This window comes from Solea senegalensis, unplaced genomic scaffold (genome assembly GCF_019176455.1).
Source record: "Solea senegalensis isolate Sse05_10M unplaced genomic scaffold, IFAPA_SoseM_1 scf7180000014070, whole genome shotgun sequence".
NCBI lineage: Eukaryota > Metazoa > Chordata > Actinopteri > Pleuronectiformes > Soleidae > Solea > Solea senegalensis.
In genome coordinates this window covers 140856-167500 of record NW_025320959.1, presented here as the reverse complement: position 1 = coordinate 167500, position 26645 = coordinate 140856, and the positions used below count along the sequence as shown (strand labels likewise).

At 40.5% G+C, this 26645-nt stretch overlaps 1 protein-coding gene and 1 long non-coding RNA gene across 3 annotated transcripts in view; one reads left to right on the top strand and one right to left on the bottom strand.

Moving 5' to 3' along the window:
• The window catches only part of LOC122760820 (complement C3-like), a 27510-nt gene extending 1069 nt beyond the window's left edge, over positions 1-26441 (bottom strand). The window contains exons 1-24 of one of the 2 annotated variants that reach the window (XM_044015996.1): positions 26377-26441; positions 25011-25942; positions 20312-22446; positions 18922-19188; positions 17433-17619; positions 16318-16480; positions 14652-14737; positions 13288-13376; positions 12497-12579; positions 12284-12371; positions 11094-11196; positions 10746-10866; positions 10504-10619; positions 10234-10380; positions 9468-9567; positions 9260-9354; positions 8985-9176; positions 8690-8845; positions 8294-8423; positions 7804-7872; positions 5971-6085; positions 5808-5887; positions 5171-5310; positions 3914-4126 (exon numbers count right to left, since the gene is read on the bottom strand). In XM_044015996.1, the coding sequence (XP_043871931.1) occupies positions 3914-4126; positions 5171-5310; positions 5808-5887; positions 5971-6085; positions 7804-7872; positions 8294-8423; positions 8690-8845; positions 8985-9176; positions 9260-9354; positions 9468-9567; positions 10234-10380; positions 10504-10619; positions 10746-10866; positions 11094-11196; positions 12284-12371; positions 12497-12579; positions 13288-13376; positions 14652-14737; positions 16318-16480; positions 17433-17619; positions 18922-18989 (2541 nt within the window). In that variant the 5' untranslated portion in view covers positions 18990-19188; positions 20312-22446; positions 25011-25942; positions 26377-26441. The remainder of the gene's footprint in view (positions 1-3913; positions 4127-5170; positions 5311-5807; positions 5888-5970; positions 6086-7803; positions 7873-8293; positions 8424-8689; positions 8846-8984; positions 9177-9259; positions 9355-9467; positions 9568-10233; positions 10381-10503; positions 10620-10745; positions 10867-11093; positions 11197-12283; positions 12372-12496; positions 12580-13287; positions 13377-14651; positions 14738-16317; positions 16481-17432; positions 17620-18921; positions 19189-20311; positions 22447-25010; positions 25943-26376) is intronic. The other variant, XM_044015995.1, reaches the window with a different exon arrangement.
• Positions 6487-7313, top strand: LOC122760826. The gene is made up of 2 exons (XR_006358492.1): positions 6487-6763; positions 6865-7313. It is a non-coding gene; the product is annotated as an uncharacterized LOC122760826 (long non-coding RNA).
• Positions 26442-26645: the final 204 nt, after the last annotated feature.

The window sequence follows — 26645 nt, the reverse complement described above, 5'->3', positions numbered from 1 at the left end:
TTACAGAATCACAAAAACACTGAGTGGCAGAAGGAGACAACTTAACATGCCGGTACAAGACAAAGAGGGCAAGCTGCTTGCAACAAAGGAAGAGCAAATGGAACGCTGGAAAGAACACTTTGAAGAAATCAAAAACCTCAACCGCACTTCCCCACCAGATCCACCGGAAGTTGAACCTCAAACAGAATTGCTTGATATACGCACCGGACCACCAAGTAAGGCAGAGTTTGGTAAGGCCATCAAATCACTTAAGAATGGTAAAGCCGCAGGACCTGATGGTATACCACCAGAAGCTTGGAAAGAGGCAGGCAAGCTGTCTGTTGAAGCCCTCCACCCACTCCTTAGCAGAATATGGCAAGAAGAGAAGATGCCCCTAGACTGGAAGAAAGGTACCATCATTAAGATACCGAAGAAAGGAGATTTGACCCAGTGCAAGAACTGGCAGGGCATAATGCTCATCTCAGTTGCCAGCAAGCTGTGAAACGTGGGGCTTGACACAACATCAAGAAACACCAAACCTTCATTAACTCAAGACTACGCTATATCCTTACTAGATAACCTACTAGATATATAACCTACTAGAGAGAACAGGCCAGAAACTATTGGAAGTCACCATTAGAAGAAGAATATGGAGATGGATAGGCCACACCCTACAAAAGCCTCCTACATCCATCACTAGATCTGGCCTTTAGTGGAATCCTCAAGGAATGAGAAGGAGGGGAAGGCCACGGCTGTCTTGGAGGAAAGGGTTCAACAAGGACTTAACCATAGCCAACACCTCGTGGCAAGAGGTGAGGAAGACCACATGTGACCTTTAGCGGTGGAGACACTTCACTGAGGCCCTGTGCTCCCGGATGGGCGAAGAGGATTAAGTCAAATGAGTCAAGTAAGTTGTGGGCTGCAAACTCAATTTTTGTTTAAGTTTGGTCTTTTGTGCCACCCACTGCCACTGATAACACAATAACACACCTCATGGCACTTTAACACATGGTATTCCAGCAGAATAAGTAGAAAACAGGTTAGTTGCTAGGTGTTGGAATAGGAACAATTCCAGATATAAAAAACCTTAGCGCCCCTCTCTTAAATAAATCAACCAGAGAAGAAGAAAAAGGGGTCTGCAGTGTTGATGTGAAAAAAGGAGAGAGGAAGTTAAGGACAGATATGCTGGTGTGGATACTTTTCTCCTGGAGAGCAGCAAACATAGAACTCCAGCCAAGGTCAGCTGACATTCTCACTCTTACTCCCTCTCTCTCATATAATGTGTCACTGTATATTTTTTGAGTGTTGAGTCCTACTGTTGTAATTGTTTTTTCATACATCACAAAAATATTCTAGAAATATTCTTATCGCTTACTTCTTCCTAAACAGCTGAGAGTATATTGATTCCTTTTTCCTAATTTTCAGTTCTTCAACTGAAAGTATATACATGTGAACTAAGAGAAGGCCGCTTCCCAAACTGACTTCATCACAGGAGATTGCTGTCCACTCAATTTTACAGTGAGAACAGGGCCGGCTCTACCTAATTTTGTGCCCTAGGCGAGATTGCTCTCCGGATGCCCCCCCCCGCTCTGACCCTGAGGTCACCCGTCATGTGATTCAGCAGCACCACATTTTAGGAACATTATTGTTTATTCATTTGTTAATATTTATTATTTTCAAGAGAGAACACCCAAATGAGGGCGACTGGGAATAGAAAATCATTTTTATTTTCATTGTTTTTATTTTCATTGTTTTTGCGCCTCGCGGTGCCCCTCCAGCAGATGGCGCTCTAGGCGACCGCCTATATCGCCTATGCCAAGAGCCGGCCCTGAGTGAGAATCATTGTTTTTGTGTCACTGACAGCTAGATGTGGACAGCTTTTGCATTTTATCAAACGTGCTAATAGGATTTTCTGGTATACAGCTCTATATATGTAGGTATGACAATGTTTCATATTAAAGATTTTTCTTAACTTTTAAAATGTGTCTTGAAAATGTGTGTTTGTTGTTATTGTTATACACTGAAGTAGGTATATCATTTTCCAACATTACTTTAAAAAGAGCTGACACTTCAGATGAGAAAACAACCCTGTGTGTCATTCTTGAGAACATTCTTTGGCCAGTTTATCCTAAAGATGAGGATTGTGGGGCTGCTGGTGCCAATCCCAGCTGACATAGGGCAAAAGGACGGGTCACCAGTGCATCTCAAGGCAAACACGTAGATTCACACGAGAAGAAAACATTCACTCAAAGCTATTGGCAATTGAGAGTGTCCAGTTAACCTCTGCATGTTTTTCAAACTCCATACAGAAAGGCCCTTGTCCTGATGTTGGGGATCAGCTCATTCAAGATGGAGTCACATGCATCTTGGATGGAGAACACATGGCCCCATGCTCAAAGACAAAGAGTGTCATAAAACTCAGTCAATAAAGATCCCTTTTCTTCCACACATCAGTGGGAAACCCACCTCAGTGGCCACTTTGTGACATGTGACCCCATGTAACAGGCAATACAAAAGCCAGGTTTCCCCACCTTCTTTCTCTTCTCTTCGCTCTTCTCTTCTCCATCTCACCGGAGGACACAGGCTCCTCTGCTCTCCCCTGCACTTTTGGGTGCAGGAAGGACACAGACGTCAGCTCTTCGACTGAAGACCCTTCAGCACAGAGCTTAACAAGCTTCCAGCAGCAAGAGACCCTCTCTGCTGATCTTCGAGCAGGCCCGCTCACAGCAGCCTGCTATCCTCCCATCGGAGGCAGCGACACCAGAGCCTGCCTAAGGATCAACCAAGGATCCAGAGCCAAGTTAGCTCCAACTAGCTAACTTTGTGAGGAGGAACCTGAGCCACAGACACCAGAAACACAGTCAACCATCTACTGTTCCTGGACCAACAGACAGCAGCTCAAAAGGACACTTTTGCATCTTTTCAGGACTTGGTAAGGTAACTGGGCCTAGCATAGCATTACACTACTTGGCTAAGCATAGATGAAATGTTGTACTGAGCTTACTTGCTCACACAAAGTGTTGTTGTAATGTCTAGATTTAGGTTAATATGATGTTAGTGATGTCCATGCTCCTTAGCTTTCAGCTCTGGATGTGCATGCTTCTAACCTCTCATCTAACCTGACATCTCACTTTACAAAAGTAGTTAACCAAGAAACACAGCAGCCATGCGGTCAAGAAGCCATCTTTGATTCCGCCATCTTGTTGTAGTTTCTTTGTCAACCGCCATCTTGAGTTGTAGTCTACCTCCATCTGACTTGACCATTTGACCCACACACACGCAGACTCTCTCTCTTTCACACACACACACACACACTGTATATAGTTACATTTAGTAGATATTCTTGTTCAAATCTTTGATGTCTTTTGAATAAATGTTTTATAATATATACAGTCTGGTCTGATTAATATTGCACAAGTGTGTATATTGCCAACCTCTTCCCTGTAGAACTCCAATCCTTCAATTCACCTAACTATTGATGTAGTATTGTGATTTATCAATTATTAAGTTAATTATTAATCAATTATTAATCCAAATTGGTAGTCGGCTTAATTTATGAGACTGTTTTTGGAGGTTATGAATTAATGGTTCATTCAGAACCGATTGTTCTCCTCTGTTTGAGAGGAGTGGTGCCCCGATTCGAGTTTGACTCAACTTTTTATAAGAAATTAATTATTCCATAATGAATTAATTATTAATATTCTAAATTCGTAACCAATCACGCCCCTAATCCCAACACTGACCAGGTTGTGAACCTGGGCCTTTTTGCTGCAAGGCAACATCACTAACCCCTAACGTGTGGCTCCAGAGATGTTAATGACTCTTACATGTGTACATACACAACATATCTGTTGAAATTGGTCTGATGTCATCTAATGTTAAAGAACATCTTGACACATTGTTGTCATTTTAATATGGCGTCTGTTTCTCTTACCACCACCCGCAGCATCTTCATGACTCCATCATTGAGCGACGAGTCCTTCACGGCTGCTTTGACCTCAATGTTGAATTGTCCGTACTTAATGGGTATAATGATGAAGGGAACTGATCGTGTAGTCAGGGGCCCGACTCTGACATCCTGATTATATCTTGTACGTTTAGACGCTGCACTGCACACATCCTCCGTCTCAGTCAGATCCACACGCACCTTGGGAGAGAGGTGGAGAGAGAAGAATAAGAGACACCACAAAGTGAATCAGATGCAAATGAAATACAGTTAGAGACATTTTTATTTGTGTGTGGTAGAAAGCAAATACTTATACTGACATACAGTAATGGCATACAATAAATATGGAAAATTGAAATAGATGGTTGTATAACAGTTGGTTGGTTGGTTCTCACTGGCATGCAGAGCTAAAGTTCAGTAGAGTGACAGCTGCAGAAGCTTCCTCTGAACCTGCCGGTACGGGTGCAGGGAGACCTGTAACGCCTCCCGGAGGGGAGTGGTGTGAACAGTGTGTGGTTGGGGGCACTGCGTTCATTGTCTGCCTCAGCTTCATGGTGCCTTGTTTGCCGTTGCAGCATTACTTGCCAGTCCAGCACTGCGTTCGTCATCTGCTTAAGCTTCACTGCGCCTTGTCTCACTCACAGTGCTGTTCCTAGAATTTATAGATCGATGTATGTATCCTTGGTTTTTTATGCTCTGTCAAGAAATACTATCAGACCCGAGTGTGTTTGTGTGTATAGACTGGTGGTGCAGGGGCAAGTGGGGACAAGAAACACTTTTCTCATTAAAGCTGAATGATTATTCACATCTGAAACTTTTCATGGTCGCTTCTTTGTGTTTTTAGTTGTACTCACACCAGTTTGGCGCTGTCTCACATTACTTATGCAATGTTGCAGTTGCCTCCATGTGTCCTGATATAAAACAAATCACTTTCCGTGCGCAACGCAGTAATGTCACGCAAGATCTAAAACGCAAGATCGCAAGATCTAAAAATGACTATCGCTACTGAAAAAAAGTCATATGGAACTGATGACATCGTGTGAGCTTATTTGACAGTGCTTTGCCTGTAACTGACTTTTATATTTACTAGATATACAGTTTTTATAATGAATGCATTGATTTAAATTGTTATTTGAGGCTATAGAGAAGAACCAGACAAATATAAACTTTTTTTCCTTTTTGATTACAAGCTCCTGAGAAAAATATGATGGTCTCATTGATTGTGGCCTGAAACAACAGACTTACAGTGATAAGATCGGGGGTGTAGTTGTGGAGAATTGCCTTAATTTCTAGCTGCTCTCCACGGACAGCAGAGTAGGGCAGTATAAGGTCAATGAAGAAGTCCTTCTGGACAATCACTTCTAACGGCTCACTGACACAGATTCCTTCAAGAAGAGGAGGAGAAGTAAGTGAGAGAGATTTCACAATAGTCAGGTACAATCATAGATTGTATATACAAATGGACATTGTCTTTCAGTTTGAAAAGGGAAGTCGATGAAGTAAGATGGAAGTAGCAGTAAGCCAACCGGGACAACTCAATGGAAGTCTATGGGAAATTAGCACACCTCAACACCTCACTTATTGATTTATAATGACAGTAAACAAGGATTAATGTTCTCGTGGCTACTTTCAGGTCTTCTGCAATAGAATATCATGTCAAAAATAGAGAGTAAAATTGATATAAAAGTCATGTCACATATGAGTGGACACCTGTGTAATTGACAGCTGGTATCTACCAATAGGTGCCTGATAGCAGCTGATGAATGTCCATTTGCAAAAACTGTCATGGTGGTGGTCGAATTCACAAATCTCTAGACTATGTCCATGTTGATATACGGTCTATGGATACAAGTGAAACAACAGATATTCACTGAGTGCTCACCATGGGTTGTTGACAGACTAATGCCAGTGAACTGCCAGGTTGTGATTGAGTCTGGTAAAGGAACGTTTTTCTCGGATGCACTGAAACAAAGACAATTGTTGGTATTTTAGTGGTGTCATGAGTGCGGATATCTGTGTGTATGTCTGTGTGTGTGTTGCCTCACCAGCTGGGTTTGTTGCAAGAGGGCAGAATGATGTCTGTCCACAGCCAACTTTCAGGGAAGTCAGTGCGAGACACTATCTCATTGCTGTCCACGTAACTGTCGTCTTCAATCTCACCTAGAGAGACATTAAAAAGTTCTTCCAGCAGCATTTGTAATCGCATGCATCAGTGAGTAACGTATTCTGAATACTTGGATTATTTCCACATTGTATTGCATAGGCACGTTCTTCATTCAGTGGAAGCACTACCATTACATTAGACTATCCTGAACCCAAATTTAATAATCTTGTGTTCATTCATTCATTTATTGTCTACGACTTTTTCCTCTACATGAGGGCCTTGGGGGAGCTGTAGCCAATCCCAGCTGACATAGGGTGAAGGGCGGGTTACACCCGGGACAGAGGTCCCATTGTGTTCAAAACATATGTAGCCCGGTGAACATACGGGAGTGTGTTTTTTGGTACCTGTTGTGTATGTCACTTTAAGAACCACCTGAGAGGGAGACTCGCGAGACTGACCAAAACACGGAAGTTGGGAATTTTCCCGCTAGAAAAATAGCGGTAACAGAATGAGAGGAATGACGGCAGTGTTGTGGTTATGGTCACTGTGAAAATAAGTGAGCTGATTTTGTGCCTCCGTGAGACGAAGTAGTATTAAGTCTATAGACGAGACGGTCGAGTTAAGCGGCTGACCAGAGTGTGCCTGCTTGGGTGTTGCAGAGGATCGGTGAGGGATCGGTTAGTGTTTTATTTCCCTCCGTGCCGAGAGCGGACGCAATACGGCAGCGGGTCAGCGTAAGTCACTTGGAATGTGTATGTGAAATGATTGGGATCGTTCTGTCGTCAGGCATTGTTTAATTTATGAAACTGTTTATTTTGTTTGATCTACCTCACAGAGGGGAGAGAAAGCTGAGTGAGCTGCATCGTTTGGGGCCAGGTTCTCAAACTCTACGTTAGAAGTGAGTGAAGCAATTTTTTTTAGTTATAGCACACGGGTTGATAAAATTGCATTTCGTTTACAGTTGTTAATTGAATTCACCTATATGAGTTATCAATCAATGCATGTTGTTACTGTGAATTATGTGTTATTGTAAAATTACTGAACTGAGTGTGGCTAGAAATGTGCATTTTGTGTTTTTTGTTTAGAAAAAGTGAGAGCCACTACTGTTTGTTTTTTAGTGGTAAAAATTGAAGCCAAGTGAAGCCAGAGGGAAAACTGAATTTTATTTTATTTCATTTATTTCAATTTTTGTATATGTGAATGTCACCCTCAAAATTAAACCCTTAATGCTGGGCTTTCTTTTTATTATATAAGTTCAGTCACGGAATAAACAACCCAAAATTATTTTAGTGTCTGGTCGTCTCATTCATGATTTGGCCACACATACAATAAACTACTGTGATTGAGCACAGGTCAGTGTGTATGCGGTCTACTGTAGTCAAGTCAATATATTGCCTGTGCAACCCCTGGCCAGGCACCCCATGGCGCACCCCTGCACACGTGTGCTCACACATTTTGCGACAGTGCTTCGCACACACTGTGCGTGTAGAGGAGTGTGTGTGTGTGTGTGAGAGAGAGTGAGAGAGAGTGAGAGAGAGTGAGAGAGAGTGTGAGAGAGTGTGAGAGAGAGAGAGGGAGCTGCTCTCCCTCTGGAGATGGATCATGGGATATTTCTGGTTCAGTTAGCTTCACTGGTCATTTTTGTTACCAGCACATGTGCAACTAAATACATTTGATGAATTACAGTACAAATGCAAGTAAAACATTCGCATTGTTAAGCCCTATGATGTGAGTGCACATTAAATCACTGCTGATTTAGAGCTGTGGTTCTTACTTGAGCTGCTTGTGACGTCCATAATAGTGGTTTGTCTTCTCCTCCTTCTGGGGGCTGGACATTTTAGTTCTGAAAATGCAACACAGAAAAAAGGTTGAACCGAGCCCAACAATGTTAGACTACACTTGTCTTTTGCAAGAAACACATTTATTGGAACGTTTAAACTTTATACAACTTGGATTGTATGGTTAATTTATTTTCACTTGCTCTGATGTCAAACAATCTTGTTAGGAGTTCAATATATCTGTTGTGGAGGTTTCTGCCTCCACCTAAACACAAAGCTGGTGAGAAGGATGTACTCTCTGGTCCAATTTAAGAAACAGTGCGACATGACAGGGGGAGTAAGGATTATCATATCTACTGTCTATTAGCCAGTAGAACGAGGACCGTAAAACTTCCACACCAAATTATTTTCCAAAACAATTTCACTATTGTTAAATGTCTTGATCCTGAGAGGATAGGGAGAAACCAAAAGTGAAAATAGTGTCACCTTGTCTGTAAGGAGTTCCAGAAGCTGTGCTGGACTCAAATAACAGCCCAGCATCGTAGAACACATTCATACCATCCTTTCCTCCACCAGGGGTGCAGCCTGTGTCATATTTCTCCACAATGTCCCACACCTGAACAGAGTGGAAGACATTTTCACACAGACATACAAACACACAAACCACAAAAATGATGGTCCTGAGTGACAATGTTCATCCTCCATGTCTTAACATGATGGATGGCATTAAAGTAAACCTTAACACTTGCATATAGTTTGTTTTAGAATGTATTGATCTGAACCATACGCATACTAGAAAATGTGAATTCCATTACACCACTTTTTATGTTGCACACCTTCCATAATTCAAAGATGAAAATTAATTAAAATAGTAATAATAACCTTTTTCTGGGTGAGGCGGTGCTTGTTATTCAGAACAGAGACTCCTTTGTTAACTGCCACCAGTCCAACTGTGGCTCCTGGATCTCCAGTAACCTTCAGACCAAACCTTCTTCGAGGCTTATAGGATGCAGCAGGTCTTGATGGTTCTAACTTCAGCTGATTGTAAAGTAAAGTGAACATTTTGTGTTTGTTAAAGCAGCACACACACACACACACTTATTCTACATTTCATAGAAATATTGTATCTTGTTGTTCACTTATTCTAACTCCACTATATCAATATTGTGTGTCTCACCGAGCCCATGCAGGAGTCCTTGACATCCACCCAGACAGAGTCTGATACCACTTCATTGTCATTTGGATGGTAGTAGGCTATGATGCGGAATGATGGCAGCATGTCTTTGGTGATGGGAATGGTCAGGGAAATTATTACTTGTCCTCTTGTCCTGTAACGGCCATGTTGGATCAACTGACCTCTGCTCAGGATCTGGGGACACAGATTAAAACATCAGAATGGACCCAAACACAAGTTTATATAGAACGATCAGCAGGTCATAGCACGTGGCTCACCAGGTATGTGATATCAGTGTCTTGATTTGACGGCCTGTTCAAGTAGAGGTTGATCTTCAGATAGTCTCCTAACTGCAGCTCTGCTGTATACACACCTGTGAAAAACAATTTTGTGATGAGTTCTGCACAATGAAAAGATTTCATGGTACTCTGCCATTATTAATGTGTTTTACCATTTGAAGTTACAGTATTTCATGATTTTATTTACCTATGTGGATGTAGCTGTTGCTTATGCTTTTATATGGAAGAGCTACCATGGTGGCTGATGCTTGTCTTTCTGCTAAAATACGAGGATCACTGGTTTTTGCCTAAAATCAGAGACACACACAGGTTTACAAACACAGCAATGTAAAGAAATATAAAAGGTCCCAGATCTGTACTGTTCTATCCAGTCGTATATAGTGAACTACTGACAATAACTGAAAAATGACAATATAGCCATTGTGTTTATATCCTCTAGCCAATAACAGTGAGGGGGGCGGGACAAACAGGTTACAGTTGGTAAACACTGAAGGAGATGACAGGCATAAAGAGTGACACAGAGGTGGTCTCTTTTCTGTTAGCCATGTATTTCTACAACAATTGTGACATTCATATAATATATATATATATATATATAGCAGTGAAATTAGAATTCACATTGTGAACTTCTGCTAATAAAAGTAGGTTGTGACAAATTAACCCTGGACGTCTGTAGTCCTGAGTTTGAGCTTTGAATCATAAGAGCCACCACTTCAGCTAATGCAAGCTACCAGGTCTGTGAGGCAGTGTAATCTAATCTCTAAATAGTAGTTCATCTCGGTAGTATTACGTTAATCAGATCACAGAACAGTGTCAAGTAAATGAAGTTACATAATTTGGTGATAGTGCCACTTTATTTTAAATATTGCAAGTAGATAAAATGTGAGTTGATTCAGCTTCCATTAAAAACAAAGTATGAAGGGAAAGGAAAGGAAAATGTTTCAGAGACTTACAGTGATTCTCAGATCTGATGCTCTTGCCTCTGTATTGACGGTAAGCTTTGCAAGGCCATTAGCTGCAGTCAAACCCTTCACTTCACCTGGATTCACCACCACAGCAACACCTTGAGCTGGAGTTTCATCTGGATTCACAACTTCAATCTGCCATGAAAGAAACAAACAGCCACATAATAAGAATATATTGAACTGTCTTGTTAAATTATTCAGTAATTAGGAATTATATTATTATATATTATAATTGTAAATTATGAGTAAATGCATTACCGAAACATCGAAGGACATTCCTGGTTTGAAATATTTGGGTGTTCTCTTGAAGTGAATGGTGTAGGGGGATCTAACGATCTGGATGCCTCTCACCTCTGCCTCCACCATTTCACTACCTGTTGAATTGATGTAGAGACACACACACTAACACTTTAACAGAAGGTGTTTGACATTTTGTTATTGATCATCAATGAAATTAAAATCATGAAACATGATCATGTGACACAGACTGTTTTTCTTACCACTCTCTGTCAGCACACTGACTGCTACAAATATGGAACTCCCCACAAGCTGGTCGATATTTTGGAAGGTCTGTGTGATGTGTTCCCTCTTCAGTTTGGCCACTCCAGCACCATTTTCAATCTAATATGACATAGAAAAAAAGTGGACATTTAGAGGTAAGCTACAAAATATGTAACACTTACATCACTTGATTTATTCTGATCATCATAAATACATAAACCATTTAACTGGTGGTGACAACAGGCAACTGTAAAACTGGAAAATAGTCTCTCTGATTGTGTGGTACATATAAAGCCTTAATTCAAAAAACAATGATAACTGGCATAACTGGCTAAGTATGTCCTCACCGCTACTCTCTGAAGAGCGTTTGGAAAGCTCCTCTTCTGACCTTCGAGCATAACCCCAAATACCACGTATGCTGTGCCAGTTACCTCTTCACCAAACAGATACCTGAAGCCACAAGAAACAGTTTCAATGGAAGCCAGACAAAAACAGCAACACAACCTCTTAATTACATCATTTATTTTCACCTCCACTTAGCCCTTAATGATTCCAGTTCTGAAAGCCACAAAATAAAAAACAGCATACTGTTATGAACCTGGGTCACATGTTTTTGGTTTGTTTGGCACCATCATTTGCAGTTTCTCTCCTTTCAGAGAGTGACTGTGTGAGTGTGGTGTGGGTGTGTCTGTGTGATTGTCAGTCTCTCAGGTGGATGTCAGCAACCAGGTGGCACACTGAGTGGATCATTTCAAGGAGATTGGCTCACCATGAAGAGATTGGGGCCTGGACTATATAAACCCTCCTTAATCCACACTCTGGGTTTCCTCCTCACCGCCTTTCCAAGCAAATTGTGTGTGTGTTGTTGAAAAGATGTTGAAAGTAGTATTAGGTGAAAAGAGTACTGAAATACTCTACTCAAGTAAAAGTACTGGTCTAAAAATGTACTCAAGTTAAAGTAGCTTGTTTAAAATGTACGCAAATGTATCTAATTACGGTGTTTGTTTTTATTTATTTTTTATTTTTTTAATTCAGGCAGGTACAGTAAATCCAAAAAAACACACATTTTAAAAAATACTGTAAGATAAGATAAAGATAAGTGGGTTGCTTTTTGTGTATAGTGTTTAAGTTCACTTTGAAATCTAAGTAGTTTTTTTGTTTAGTCAAGGTAAATAATACTTACTGTAGGGCTTGGACACAATTGTTAATTTTTATGTTAAATTTAAAAGGTAGTAATAGTTGGAGAGAGAAGCCATTTTGTTTCACATTTCTTTTCTCCTGTTTGGAGCTTAGGTAAGCTTTTCTGTCTTTTCTTATTAGTTTTCTTTTTGGAGGTAAGATTAGGTTCATAAAGAGTTTTTGTTTGTTATTTTGACATTGCTCTTCAGTGAAGTGAATAAAAGTGCTACACTTTGTCCAGCAGACTTATGTGGCTTTCTTTGGAAAGAGGAGTTGGAAGACACACACACACGCGCATGCGCACACACGCACACGCTACCCCAGGTTTCTATAGGCCAGGGACATAACACATACGTACGAAGCTTTGATGATGACAGTGAGATCTGGACTGTCCTCATAGAAGAAGGAGCTCAAAGGCGTCAGCTTCACCTCAAAACCTGGCAGCACTGGAAATGTATATGTGTATGTGCATCAGAAAAGTACAATCAGAAATTATCATTATGAGTTCTTGTTCTTTTTTCTTACTCTAACAGTACAGGTAAAATATAAACTTCAGGTAAAAGGGACGCACCATAGTCTTTGACCTCAAACTCTGCAGTGTAGCTCTGCTGTGGGTTGTTGCGGAATTTGGCCACCACTTTCCAGACTCCAGGACTGACTGCGCGCGCACACACACACACACACACACACACTTGTTTTTACAGTTGCAGGGTCCACACAGTTTTTTTCACTTTGTAAAAAAAAAGCAAAAACAAAATAGCAATAACTCTACGGACAAATATGCGGATAGATGATCCGCGATGGTGACCCCCAGAGAGGGAGACGCCAGAAGGCTGATGTTCTCTCCACAGATGACCATACCTAATATTCAAATGTGTTAAAACATGTTTGCAACTTAACATATCCACAGCTGCAAAAACAAAACAATTTATGTGGTATGACCATCAAAGTGAGACAACTGTGACTACTAATGACAATTACTGGCCAATGTTATATCTCATTATGACTGACCAATATTGACCATCCCTAGGACCATTATCAGGACTTAACTATGACTATGAGCCTTGGGAGACTTTATACAGCAGAGCTCTCAAGCAGGGAAAGCTGTGATGAAGCAGCGGAGCTAAATCGTCATACAAAAACTGGGAAGCAATATTCCTGTATATAACATGTGTCAGAGCGTGACGTTTACAGAGACAACAGAGGTGAACAAGAATCTCAGGGATGGCTTGTGAAAGAGAAACTAATGGCCGTGAGATTCAGATTATCCCCTGGATGCTATAACATTTTTATGAGATGTTATGAGAGTGGTATAGACCTTCTGATCATGTTTTTGAATTGTAAAAACAAAATAGAACTAACCTGACATTTTCACCTAGTTTGAAATCATTATAGTGGATTCCCGATAGTGGAGAGGCCAATTCAACAGCTAAAGTGATGCCTTCAGGAGTCTAAAAACAAACAAACAAAAACAAAGTGAAACCATTACCTTTTTACAAATTCGTACAGTATAACTGTGCCACAACCAAGACACTTGGCTATTTTGCCCAAGAAGCTTGACACACTCACTGAGACAGAGAGGTGTGTGCGTGTGTGCGTTTGAGAAAGAGAGAGCGAGATGTTTAGGCTGTTGTTGATTATGTTATCATCTGATTTTCAAATGACAAATGTACATTTTTGTCCGTTTTTTAAAAAAAGTGAAACGTACTGCTGCCAATTTGATGACAGGAGGACGAGGACGGGCACTTTTAAACGACACTCGGGCAATTTGGAAACAAACAAAGGTATTGTATTTCAAGTGAATACATAATGTGAAAAAGGAGCGTAGCGATACAAATACATAAATAAAGACAAACGTTTCAGTGAATATTTAGTGTAGTGCAAGATTGAATTGTTTTTCAAAGGATCTCGCTGCCTTTCATAGTTTGCACTTCTGCATGTTGAAACCTACAATATAACAAAAGCAGACTGAGTCCTCTTGGGTCCTCTCACTGTGAGGAAATGGTATGTGCACTGGTGTATAAAGTTATGCTGAATGTGCGAGAGTGATTCAGCAGCTTAAACTGTCCCAATCAGCCTCAGCATATCCAATAATACAGAACTTTAGATCAGTTAAAAATACATTTCCCCGAAAATGTCCATTAATCTTCAGTGTTTAGCAAGAACATTTCTAAAATCTCAATTTTTACAGAGGAGTTTGGTGTATTTAATGACAGCACTGCCGAAAGCTGGAGATACTGAATCACAATCCGTTCAGCAAACATGCGCCCTGCTTCAGCGGCTTCAGCTGTCAGAATCAGTCTCAGCAAATCCAAGAATAATGCCGAAAACCATGCATTTAGTTTTGTTACTTCACCCCACGGAGTGGTAGTGAGGTAGAGTTTTTGGTGGTGGTGTCTCTGTGTGTGCGCTTCCTCACTTGCTTGCAATATGAGCAACAGAGGCCGACAGAGGCTTGTTAGAATTTGAATTTGACGCTCTACCGTTACGCCACAGAGTCTGTTACACATATAGACCGACTTGTTATGTGTATGGGGTGAAGTCTGCCATCTCAGATTGCCTTGTTTGTATTTAAAACTAAAAGGAAACTAGAAAAAGTGTGTTGGACGTAATTGAAACTGGCCTACAATGAAGACAATGCAGTAGTCAGGAAGGAACTAGATGTATAAATAACAGTGTCGTCAGCATAGATGTACAGTATATACCATAATCTCAATGTCAATTACCATAATCTCAACGTCAATTAAGTCATTCATCTCATTCCTCTGCACGGGCTCCATACGAGGTGTCACTGCAAACAGCCTGTAAAGAACTGACAGGAAGAGAAAGAGGTTGATTAGACATTTAAAAATGCAGAGTGTGATACACAGTGTGTTCTGATGTACTATCATATGTGGACTAGTCACAGTGGTGATGGGAAAAACTGTTCTTTTTCGGCATACTGAGTCTTTAGAATCAATTAACTAAAAAGTTTTGTTCAAAAGATTCGCTCACCGAATTGTTCAGTTCTTCCTGCATAACTCAAGTGCAGACTCCGTCTGACTCTGCAACACAGCTGAAGTTTACTTGCTAAATGTTAAGAGTTCGAGTTTTCACACATTTTACACACATTTTCTGGAATCTTTAGGCTTTTGAACTGATCTCCAGTTCGACACTGTTCTTGGATTTGCTGAATCACACATTCAGTGCACTGATACACTGATTAATACCCAGTATGGTCAGTGAACAAATCACCTAATGTATCAGTACACACACTGTTTCCTAACAGTGAGAGGAACTGAAACGTCTCAGTCTGCTGTTTTTGTCATATTGTAGGTTTCAACATGCAACAGAAACTATGAAAGGTGGTGAGATCTGAACGCAGCAGTGATGTGCGGTGAGGTTCATGAGTCTTTTTAACTCATCTACAGTTCGGCATTGTTCGGTTTGATTCTTGTGTTGGATGCCGCGCTTATGACTCTTTCAGTGATGACACTCAATCAATGGCCGGCAGTCTGTCGGTGTACACACAGTGTAGTGGCCGTTTATACCACAGTCCAAGTTCCTACGGCCACTTATTTTGCTGCGGTTTTGTTTCTGACTCGTGTCCGATTATTTATTTTTGAGAAACCCAATGTTACTCACAAGTATTCCACAGGAGGCAGGTAAACGTTTACGTCGATTTATTTGAAGACAAAAACCAAGAAAACAAAGGTCTGGTCCAGTACCAGAATATTGCAGTCCAAGTTACGACCCTTGCTTGCTTCCTTATTCAGTTTTATATGCACAAACGCACGGTCAAAAACTTCTATACATCCACACGTGCAAAATCCTCCATATCCTCACATTACTGCCCACGTGACCAAACTGCCTTAAAACCTCCCCTAACTGTCGTAAAGCTCAAATATAACATGCTTTTATCCAACACAAATCAGTTTCACACTCACAAATAAACTTGAATATATTAACCATGTATTACACATACTACATACATATACATAGACATATACTAAACTTAACGCTACAAAATTACTTTGAGTGGCTCTCACACATAGTATTGGTTCAGCTCGCTTGGAACCTTGTCAGAGCAGGTACTAAAAAAATACCAGGTACTGTCGCTAATGGAAAAGCAAAAAACATATGGAACATATGGTGCTTTTGCGTGCTGGAAAAGCGTCATATGTGTCGGCAGTGAACGAATCACTTTTGCCCCACCCACTACCACGGGCCGCTGTCTCACTCGAGTCACAACAGAGCATAGCTCAGCTGAAACAAACTGTTTCAGTAAGTGATTCAGTTCAGTTCGTTCACCCAAACGATTCATTCTTTCTAAAAAAGCATTCACAAACAACACAACACTATGTCACAGAGATGTGTGTGTGTTGTTTAGCACCAATGTTGTGCTGAACACACCTTCACTGTCAGGGGTGTAGAGGCTCTTGTCAGTCTGGATGAAGATGTAGCCGGACTGTAAGGACACAAGGACGACTTTCTCCAGCAGGTGGTCAGGGAACTGAGCTTGCAGGTTGACATACTGCTTCAGGGTGGCGTCCTTGCTAAACACTGCAGCGGGGATCTGAAGGCAGCATTTACAGAGTAATCAGTAATGAGGAGCGGGACAGGTGTATATGATTAGACTTTAGTGATCCCACGCTGGGGAAATTCACTTTTTAGAGCAGCAAAGAGGTCAGAGGTAAACAAGTGACAAATACAACATACAAACAGCGTAAGCACTCAAGATAAAAACATCTTATTCAAAATAAAATAAGTAAATATTAGGTTAAAATTTAATATTGTTTTATTATTCATGCTTTTGTTACATCTAGATTAGATTACTGCAATCCTCCTGTTAATTTAAAATGCTGCAGCACAAGTTCTGACAGGAGCTAGAAAGAGAGACCATATCACTCCAGTGTTAGCTTCTCTACCGATTTTAAATTGAATACAATTTAAAATTGTCTTCCTCACATACAAAGCACTTAATGATCAGGCCTCATCATACCTTAAAGACCTGGTTTTACCATATCATATACACCTGTCACAATAAAAGAATACATGAAAAATGCAGTGACAGATGATTATTGTCAGATGAGGCACTGTTTCAATAAGTCAATGCAATGGCACAACATTTACTTCAATCCACAGCTGAATTCTTTTTTTTTTTGGTATTTATGATGGGAGAGTTGGATTGTTGTGTCAAGTCTTCTCCAGCATGTGGACACTGTGGTGACCAATGTGAGAAAATGATGTCTCATGCTCCTTTGCACAATTTGAACTTGGAATATGCTAGAACATCTGGTTGTTCAGTAAATTTACAGTTGCTAAAACTTGACCTGCACAAGTGAAGCAACCCCATCATAACATGGTCTCATAGGCTTGTACAGTGGGAACTAAGTGGAGTATTTGACTATGTGACATTTGTTTTGGCTGGGCTGTGTAATTGTAATGAGAAAATGAATGCAAACAATACACCCTAGATCTCTCATCTGCACTCATGCTCAGATATTAATTAATAGTGTTTCATTTACCTTTATTTGTCCAAGTGCCTGGAAGTTATTTGCACTGGTAAGGGTCACAGATGTGGTCACCAGCTTGGTTGGATGGTCCATTACGTTGATGTGAACCTGTATGTCTCCCCCTGTACAGTCTTGACACTCCACAAAGATGTTCTCTGTTGTTCCTACACGTAACACATTTGGGGCAGACATCACCTTCCTACAGAGACCAGGAAAAGACAAATACTCTTGTCAGACTGCACCGTGTAATGTTAGGGATGTTAGCGTTACATCTTTATTGTTTGTCTTTATCAAACAATCACTTGCTGATTATCTGTCCAATGGAATGCAGTGTCTTCCATTGGCTGGTTCGTTTTCCCCTTTTCTTAAGGCCTCAAAGGTGTGACACATGGTTCGGTCTTAGGACCCATTTTATTCTCCATTTACATCAACAAACTATGTGATAATTTGTCAAATGTCTTCCATCATTTTTATGCTGGTGACACCATGATATATTGCTGTTCTCACTCGATTTCACAGGCTTTCGACTTCTTAGTTTTTTAGTTTCTCAGAGTGAAGCTTGACTTCTACGATCAAAATAAATCTGGCTTCTCCCTCAGAAGCTTCTTGTATCAGCAACCTTCTTACCTTTGATTGTGGCGATGTCCTGTATTTGAGTGCTTCAGCCAAATCTCCAGTCTTTGGATTCTGTTTATCACTGTGCCTTGTTTTATAACTTGTTGTAGTCACCTCACACACCACTGTGAACTATATCTTAAATCTGGATGGCCTTCACTGAGTGTACACAGATAAACACACTGGCTGAATCTTAGTTATGGTTCAGTTCCCTTCTATTTATGTATCTTTCTGCAAAGAACAAGCCACTGCGCCTTATGCTCCAGTGGCATCTTTCATTTGACTGTTCCACTTGTTCGGACTGAACTGGGGAAAAGTGCGTTCAGGTTTGCTGCCGCCTCTGCTTAGAATACTCTCGAAAATGACAAAACTAATTAATTTTAATCTCTATGTGTAGTTTACCTGGTTAAATAAATAGAATGAAATCTTAGTCTGTGTTTGAGTTTAAATACATTCAATTTACAAGAAAAAATATTATTTGCTGTGACGTAAGTCATCTATCTTTCTATGGACTTATGTCATCTATGGATTATCTTGATTCAACACACCATCAGTACACCAGTTCATCACAGATCTTCGGCTGTTGTAACATTACTGTGCAAACGCAGGACAATATTTTCACAAACATACTGGCATCATTTCAAAGACCACATTACATTGTCTTATGTGACACAAAATGCATACTACACACCAGCTCTTTTTATGTAAAATAGAGCTGAATTTAACTTTAATTTGTATCCACATATTTCTTTTTAATCAGAAGCCCTCATTTTGCTGTTGCTCCCATTACACTTTAATCAGACAGATTGCACATTTTAACTCTTTAAAGTTTAGTTATGAGTCAATTAAAGCTCAGGCAGGATAAAGGTACAGTAGATCTACTCACAGTGGAGAACCATCAACCAGATAAATCACAGAGGCCAGAGAGGCCAGCAGCCACAACACTTTTCCCATTATCCTTCCTGATCCTGTGCGGTTGTCAATGTAGATGGTTGCTCCACAGTTTGCTCCTTTTATCCTCTCACCTTCCACCTTCAGTTCCCCACTGACTCATCATCTTCTTCCCTAACACTCTGTACACGTGTATGTAAACACAAAGACATAATTTCCAGCAGCAGTTGAGAAATGGTTCCAGTCTGTTGAAGGTTATCTCCTTCCAAAGGAAAAAATAAACATGAGAAAATCAATAACTGTCCAGTGATTAACAGAATCCCACACTCACAGCTGAATCAACAATGCAATGCTGTTCTGCTTTTCTATTTCTGCAGCAATTGTGAATTTATGAAGCAATTGTCCAATTTTAAAGTCAGTTTAGTTCTTCAGACCTTGCTAAATCAGCACATAGACCTCATCAAACACAGTTAATACATGATGAGGCATAGAAAGGATCGGGAAAACCTGTTGTTTCAGATCCTGCCCTCCTATTCATTAAGCTCATTCCCTGACCTGTTGTTCCATGCCTCATTAGTTGCCTGTAGTGTAGAAGCCTCTCAAAAACACAAGTAATGTTGGGCACCAGACAGGAGAACAATGAAAAGTTATCAATTTTTATAATTTCATATATTACCCCATTAGCTTATTTCTATGTTAAAAAAGGATGCCAACATAACATGAACACACAACCAAGGCATGGTTACTTTTGTGTATGTTATTTTCAAAACAATAATTTAATTAGACCAACCCACAAACTCAAAACACAATTCACAATCATCAGAGAAAGCATCAAAAAAGATCAACAAGTTTTTCAATAACAATGTCCTTTCAGTTCAGTTTGATTCTGTTCGGAGGAGGGCAAGGGTGAACAAGGGGACAATCCATATAAATCAGTTCAGAGAGATGTGATAGATGGGGGGGGGTTGATATGATTTCAATTCAGTGGGATATGAATGGATTAGGATTATTATAATTCTCCAACTGAGAATTCAGCCTCTGCATCTGCAGGTTTCAAAAGATCATCAGGGTCTCCTGCTCCTGGGATCATCGTATTCCTCTTGTTTTTATTCCACACACCAAACTGTATTTCACTTTAAATTTCTTAGTGTTGAACTTCACAATATTTCTTCATTTGTCTGCACTCCTGCATTCATTCCACCTTCCAGCTTCTTTAAGCTAAACTTCAGTTTGTTTCCTCTCTCTCCTCCGCTATCAGGTGTGACTGATTTATTAGTTCCCTCCTCCCTTTACTTCCTGCTCTGGTGGAAAAAACTGGTCGGCCAATTTTCCACCCTCCCTTCTCGTTAAGCCTGTGTATATATAAGAACTTACTATAACCTTACCTCTGCCAGATTGTCTTGTGGCTTGTCATCCAGGTTTGAAACACACCTTAGCCCTGCTTAGACAATGATTCTGGTGGACATCCTTGTAATAAGAAAACAGAGAGATGGTCAACTCCTTGTGGCCTACTTCATCCCCTAACTGTTACACATCATCCATGGACATTTGCAGCCTTGACTATTGAGGCACAGCTATAGTTTTTACCTCTCAGCACTCTGACCAAGTGCTGTCCATGGTTCTGATCACTTCCCCTTTGACCTCTGCTTTCTATCTTTCCAGTACAATAGCCAAAGTGAAATAAACATTGTTATGACTGTAGTCATTATTTTTATTTCACACTGCTGTGAGTGCTTTTTGTGTGTGCCCTGCGTTTTTTTTAGTCTTCAATCTCCGAGGCAAATAGGTGTGTGCCATTGCCGTGCCAGGATTGGTGGAGTGCTTCTGGGCCCTGGCTCTCGATTGGCTGTACTCCACCACCTGCTACATAAGGAGCCGATATGGTGGACATCAGAGGGCAGAATGGCAGCACGTAACCGGTCAAACTTCAGCTTTGTAGACCTTGTCATTTGGTTTCCTTAAGGTTGACTAGGTAAGGTTTATTATTTTCTAGACAGGCAACTTTTTGTTTGTTATTTTGGCCTTAGTCAACCCTGAAGCCTATACCTCAGTTAAAATATATTGTCATCTAATTTTGTTATTTAAATTACTTTTGTATATACATCATTTTGTTTTCTGAATATACAACTAAAAATTGTTAGCGGTCACTTGGAACTTGGGGAAGATGAGGCTTTATCTTGTTATGTCCTAGGACTGGGGCATAACAACATTGCTGTGTAATATATACCACATACAGTGTGTGTGTGGGTTATAAAAGCTTGCACTGGGGCCCGTTGTTACTATGTTACGCCACTGCTCTGGACAACGGGTATGGCTACTCCATTCACCATCTCCTAAGTTATCAATCCTCTGTCTCTGTCATGCTTTTGGGTTCTTCTCTGCCAGTGCACCTCACACAAACTCACAGTGAGCTAGTGAAATTAACATTAACGTTACAAAACTAGGCAAGGGGTTCTTTTGGATTTGCAGCATTATGGAATTGATGGTGTTTTGAATAACACACATTTTGTCATAGCCATTTTTATGACAATTAATTTGATTATTTGCAGCTATTTCTTTTAATAGAAACTGTATCGTTCCATTGCTCTTGGATACATTGATTTGAAATTTAGATTTAGTAATTAGACAATTATACAAGTTGAGACTTGAGTAAAACGGCCACATTCAATGGATTTATTTTGTGGCAAACTATAAAACATTTGCTTATAGTGAGTACAGGACTATTAATTAATGCTTTCATAGCACTTGGTTAAGTACGGAATGTAAGTGTGTAAGTGTGGTAAGATCACGATGATGTCCCCATCCAGATAGTTAGTATGTGGTTTCTGTAGACGTGCTGGGCATTTCCGGACCAGATATTCAATGTCCCGGTCAATGGCTGGCCACGATACTAGTTCGAGATTTTAATAATACCCAGGTGCCCCTTGTGGGCACGCAGGTTGATTGGGATGATTGTGCAGAGCCCCTCTGAAACACAGATGACAGTATTGGGTTCTTGTCTGACTCTGCTTGCAGGTCCTTGAACATGACTACAGGCTGCTGAGGTGTGTACAGTGTTTGAATGAGGACTGGTTCCTCATCATCTGGCAAGGCAGAGTAGTTTGGTGGGACAGAAGAGTCAAAATTGGGCAAGGACATGGGAAGAGGTTAACTGTGTCTTTAGTGTAGAGAAGGCCTGTGTGCATACTGATGACCAAGATCATGGGTCATCCTTTCTCAGTAGTTGACACAGGGATGCTACCATGTCAGAGTAGTGGGGCAGGAAGCACAGGTAATAAATGGTCACTCCCAGGAACGAAGCAACCTGAGAGACAGAGGTCGGCTCCCGGCTGGCTGGCTGGGTGGAGGGGCACTTGAAGGTAGCCTTGTCATAGGTCCAACTTTGAGAATACCTTTGAGCCATGGAAGAGAGTGGTGAGCTCCTAGCTACACAAATCCAGAGTTTGGCTGCAACACCATCCCGGAGGGCAAGCGGTAGACGTCTGAGGGGCTGAATCACTGGTGTCACTTTGGGGTCCACCTGAGGGCGATAAACAAATGCAGTCAAGCAGCCAAGCCATTTGAACAAAGAGTATAATTTAAGAGAAGTATCATTCAATTTTGGTTTAAGGGAGAAAAGAAAATTGCAATTATCAATACCAGCAAATGGCATTCAATCAGAAAGTGAGCTTCTGTTCATCCAGCCGTGGTATTGTGAGTCCCGGTTGGTCTTTTGTTGTGTGATTAGTAGAGTACACGAGGTACTGACTGTTTTTGTTGGTTCTATCGTGTCTTGAGATTCTGTAACTGCTCTAAGGCTGTGCAGAATGATTTTAGGTGTCAAATGTAATGCAGTCTTGTTCTCAATGAGTTTCATGCATTTTTAGTGTACAGTTTCTCAAAAAATATAGGAAAAGTCTGCTCAAACTAATGTTCCCCATATTTGATTTTTAATAAAGGAAAATCCTATAGTGTATAATCCTAAGGTCTATAAGAGGCTTAGCCAAAAGGGACATTTAGTATTGAGCATACATTAACATTGATCTACAGAGATTGAGTTTGGTGTTAAGGGAGGTTTTTCACTGGCTTATCCAGTCCATTAGTAACAATATATATTCCTGTCTGGAATCTGCTACAGCCACAAGATGGTGCCATTGCATTGCGCTCAGTGGGGGGCCAGCAAATAACATGCTGATGTTTATCTTGTTTGCTGTATTTTCTGTTGATATGTGAGGATATTGTTGTCTTAGGAGGGATATGTTATGTTGTGTTTTGTTTTTTCCTTTTCTTTAACTTAAGCTCATAATTTTTATTCCTTCAGACAGATGCACTATTCTGTTTAGTAGAGAAATCTACTAATCTTAAAGATCCAGTACTTTCTACTTTCTCCTCCTAATAGGTTACATAAAATGTAAAATGCTCATTTGTTTACACTGACTATGGCTATTATCATGCATTTTTACTGTACAGTTTTTGAAAAAAATTAAAGGGAAATTCAGCTCAAACAATCTGAATTTGCTCTTTTAGTATATTAATATTTGATTTTTAGGAAAATCCTTAATAGGTTACATAAACTTCCCAATTCAGTCTTATTCAAATTAACTATACAATCCATTCATCCACTTTCTACCGCTTTTATCCTCCACATAAGGTGCACGGGGACGCTGGTGCCAATTTCAGCTATCAAAGGGCAAAAGGCGGGTTACACCCTGGACAGATCATCAGTCCATCACAAGGCCACATATAGAGACAAACAACCATTCACTCTCACATTCACACCTGTAGTCAATTTACACTGTCCAATTTGCCTAATCCCAAAATCTACATGTTTTTGGACTGTGGGAGGAAACCAGAGAACTTGCAGAAAACCGGCACACACAGGGGGGGCCCTTGTTCCGACTAGGTCGTGATCCCAGGTCTTCTTGCTGCATTGTGTTACACTTTATGTTCAAATTAAGTTTGATTGACCGACACATTATGAACCACAACAATTAAGATTAGTGTGGAGATAGGCGTGGTTTTGGGCAGTCACCTGTAGGAGAGAGACATGGCAGAGCTGGTTCAGAAAGGAGCAGCACTAGGCAAGTTGATTAGCTCAGCTGGGGTGAGTTTACTAATCAACCCTCTTTATCTCAGCATGCGTGGCTGGAGCAGGGGGAAAAGCATCACACAACAAGGCAGTCCTTTCTCAATATCCATACTTGTGCGTACTTGCGTACTCCCGTAATTGTGAAAACGTCATCAGCCTCAGTCCAAGTTCTGTTCCAATTCTCAAGTAAGCAAATAGCGAGTACGGTTCTCAAACCCGGAAGTGTTCTTGCTCCGCCGATTTTTACCAAGTATGCATCGGAGGCGACATGGGATGGCCATGTATCCCAGAATACATTTCGGCGGGGCATAGCAGCAGATAATAGAAATATGAATCTGAAATAAATATTTTTCTGTGTCCCAGAACAAATTTTTAACATCATTTGAGGCGAGAAATTAGTCATTTAGAATTCAAACATGTGGTTTATGTATTAAGATCTGACGTATTTATAGTTTGTGTGCGAAACAGAGCAGCGTTACTTCGGCCTGTCCTGATGAAATGATCCGCTGGCTCAGACGTCGCTGTCATTAGATGCTCAGTGTGATCCATAGATTTGTTGTTGACGTGTTATTTTGTGGAAATGTTTTGACCTGAAAGTTTGAATATTATTAATGTTTTATTTATTTTAACTTTGAATTTTAGATTTATATCAAAGTAGCATGGTCATTGTATCTGTATTTAAATACAATATGTAAATATTAGATATGTAGAGTAGTATATATTTGTACACGTTATATATTTATAGAGTATTTTTATATATATATATATATATATATATATATATATATACATACACTACTCTACAATGCTGAAATATATTTATTTATATATATATATTTTAATAGAAATAAATTAATAAATGAAGTTAAATATTTAAAATGTGAAAATAATAACAATATATATGCATTTATTAAAAGTATTACATATGTTCATTTATCAACACCGTAGGTGGTGGTAATGAGGCTGCAGCACTTGGAACCAGCCACCATTCAAACAGCAGAACAATACATACATACTTGCTTGCTTACTGGAGCAATTTGTGGAGGGTCTGCCAGCGGGGGCGGTGAGTGCCACTGCCTTGGGGATCTGGCAACTGCATTAGGCGGAAGATCACTATCCACCCCAGGGGCCCTGGAGCAAAGGTACAGCCACGAGCAGCTGTCCGACCAATGCCAGCCTCCCACAGGAAGCCAGGACTCACACTCACACCAGAGACTTTCCCCTCCCCTCAATGCTCTAATCCTCTTATCCTCCATCTTCTTTCTCTCTGTCCCAGGTTCCTGCCACTACGGACATTGCCCCTGACTCACCTGGGGTTCCACAAAGCAGGACTGCTGGAAATGGGGCCAACACTTCCTCAGAGAGTGCCCCCAGCATTCCAGTAAGGATCCAGGTGGTATACTGTACATTGGGCAATGGTGGATTCTGACTGTGCAAAGTCTATAGTTCCCCAAAACCTGATTTGACTCGGTCTTTGGTTAGGCATCATGGGTTCATAAGTGTGTGCATGGGGACGTTCACAAATATCCTGTTGTGCCAGTAGAAATTAGATATCGGGGGTAAGGCATAGTGTCAAGGCCGTGATTAGCTCCCACCTGATGCACCCTGAATGTCAGCTGGTTACCCTGTATACCACATTCACTCAGTTTTGATATACAGTTTGTGCACAAGGATGACTGCAATTGGGATAGGTGGCTAGATCCTCTGTTTGCAGTGCAGGAGGTTTCCCATGCCTCTACAGGATTTTTTCCATATGAACTGCTGTTTGGCAGAAAACTATGAGGGGTGCTGGATGTGAGTGGGTACTCTGGGAAGGTGCTGGCTTGATAGCACTTTGAGGACAGGGGCTCTGATCAGCAGGACACAGAGAGGTTCCTTAATGTTCTTTAATAATTAATTGTTGGAGTTACAGGTGGGTCAGTGGACATGTATGGGTGTATGTGTGGTCCTAAAGTAAAAGAAAAATAATTATATATTGTAGTATCCAGTCATCATAATCGACTAATAACATTAACAGCATATGATTATTAATCTTATATATAAATCTTATATAATCATCAAATATACAAATTAAGTTAGACTTAAACATCCTGGGTTAATCACCAGTTTAACAGGCTTGAACAGCATTACAATAACTCAAAACACATCATCCCTGAGTAACGTGCCAAAACACAGTAATTTATGGTCAATGTCGCCACCTAGCGGACAAAATAAACCACTGCAGTACTCGACCAGATGGCATTTAACCGCGAGTGAAACAAAACACGGATTTCTGGATCAACATAGTTAAACTAGCGAAAATACAACAGCCAAACAGCAAGAAAACAAGACCATTGACTTATTGTGACAGTATTCACTGTCCAACAAGGCAGGTAAACTCACGTTTCTGCATGAACGCACACGGATCCACCATAGTTTCACCACCTCGGAATCAACGTGCCTCACTGTTAAGAGGATATGACGTAACGTAGGTATGGAAAGCATACTAGGACAAACTAAAACGAAACTCAAAGGTGTAAATGGGCTAGTAAATAATACAACAGAGAAACAGTAGACTTTCCTACACTGGACCAATATAAAAGGAAAACTGTGATGTTGGTCCTAGCCCAGGTAAAAATGAGGTTTAATATATCCTGGACTTGAGAGCGAAA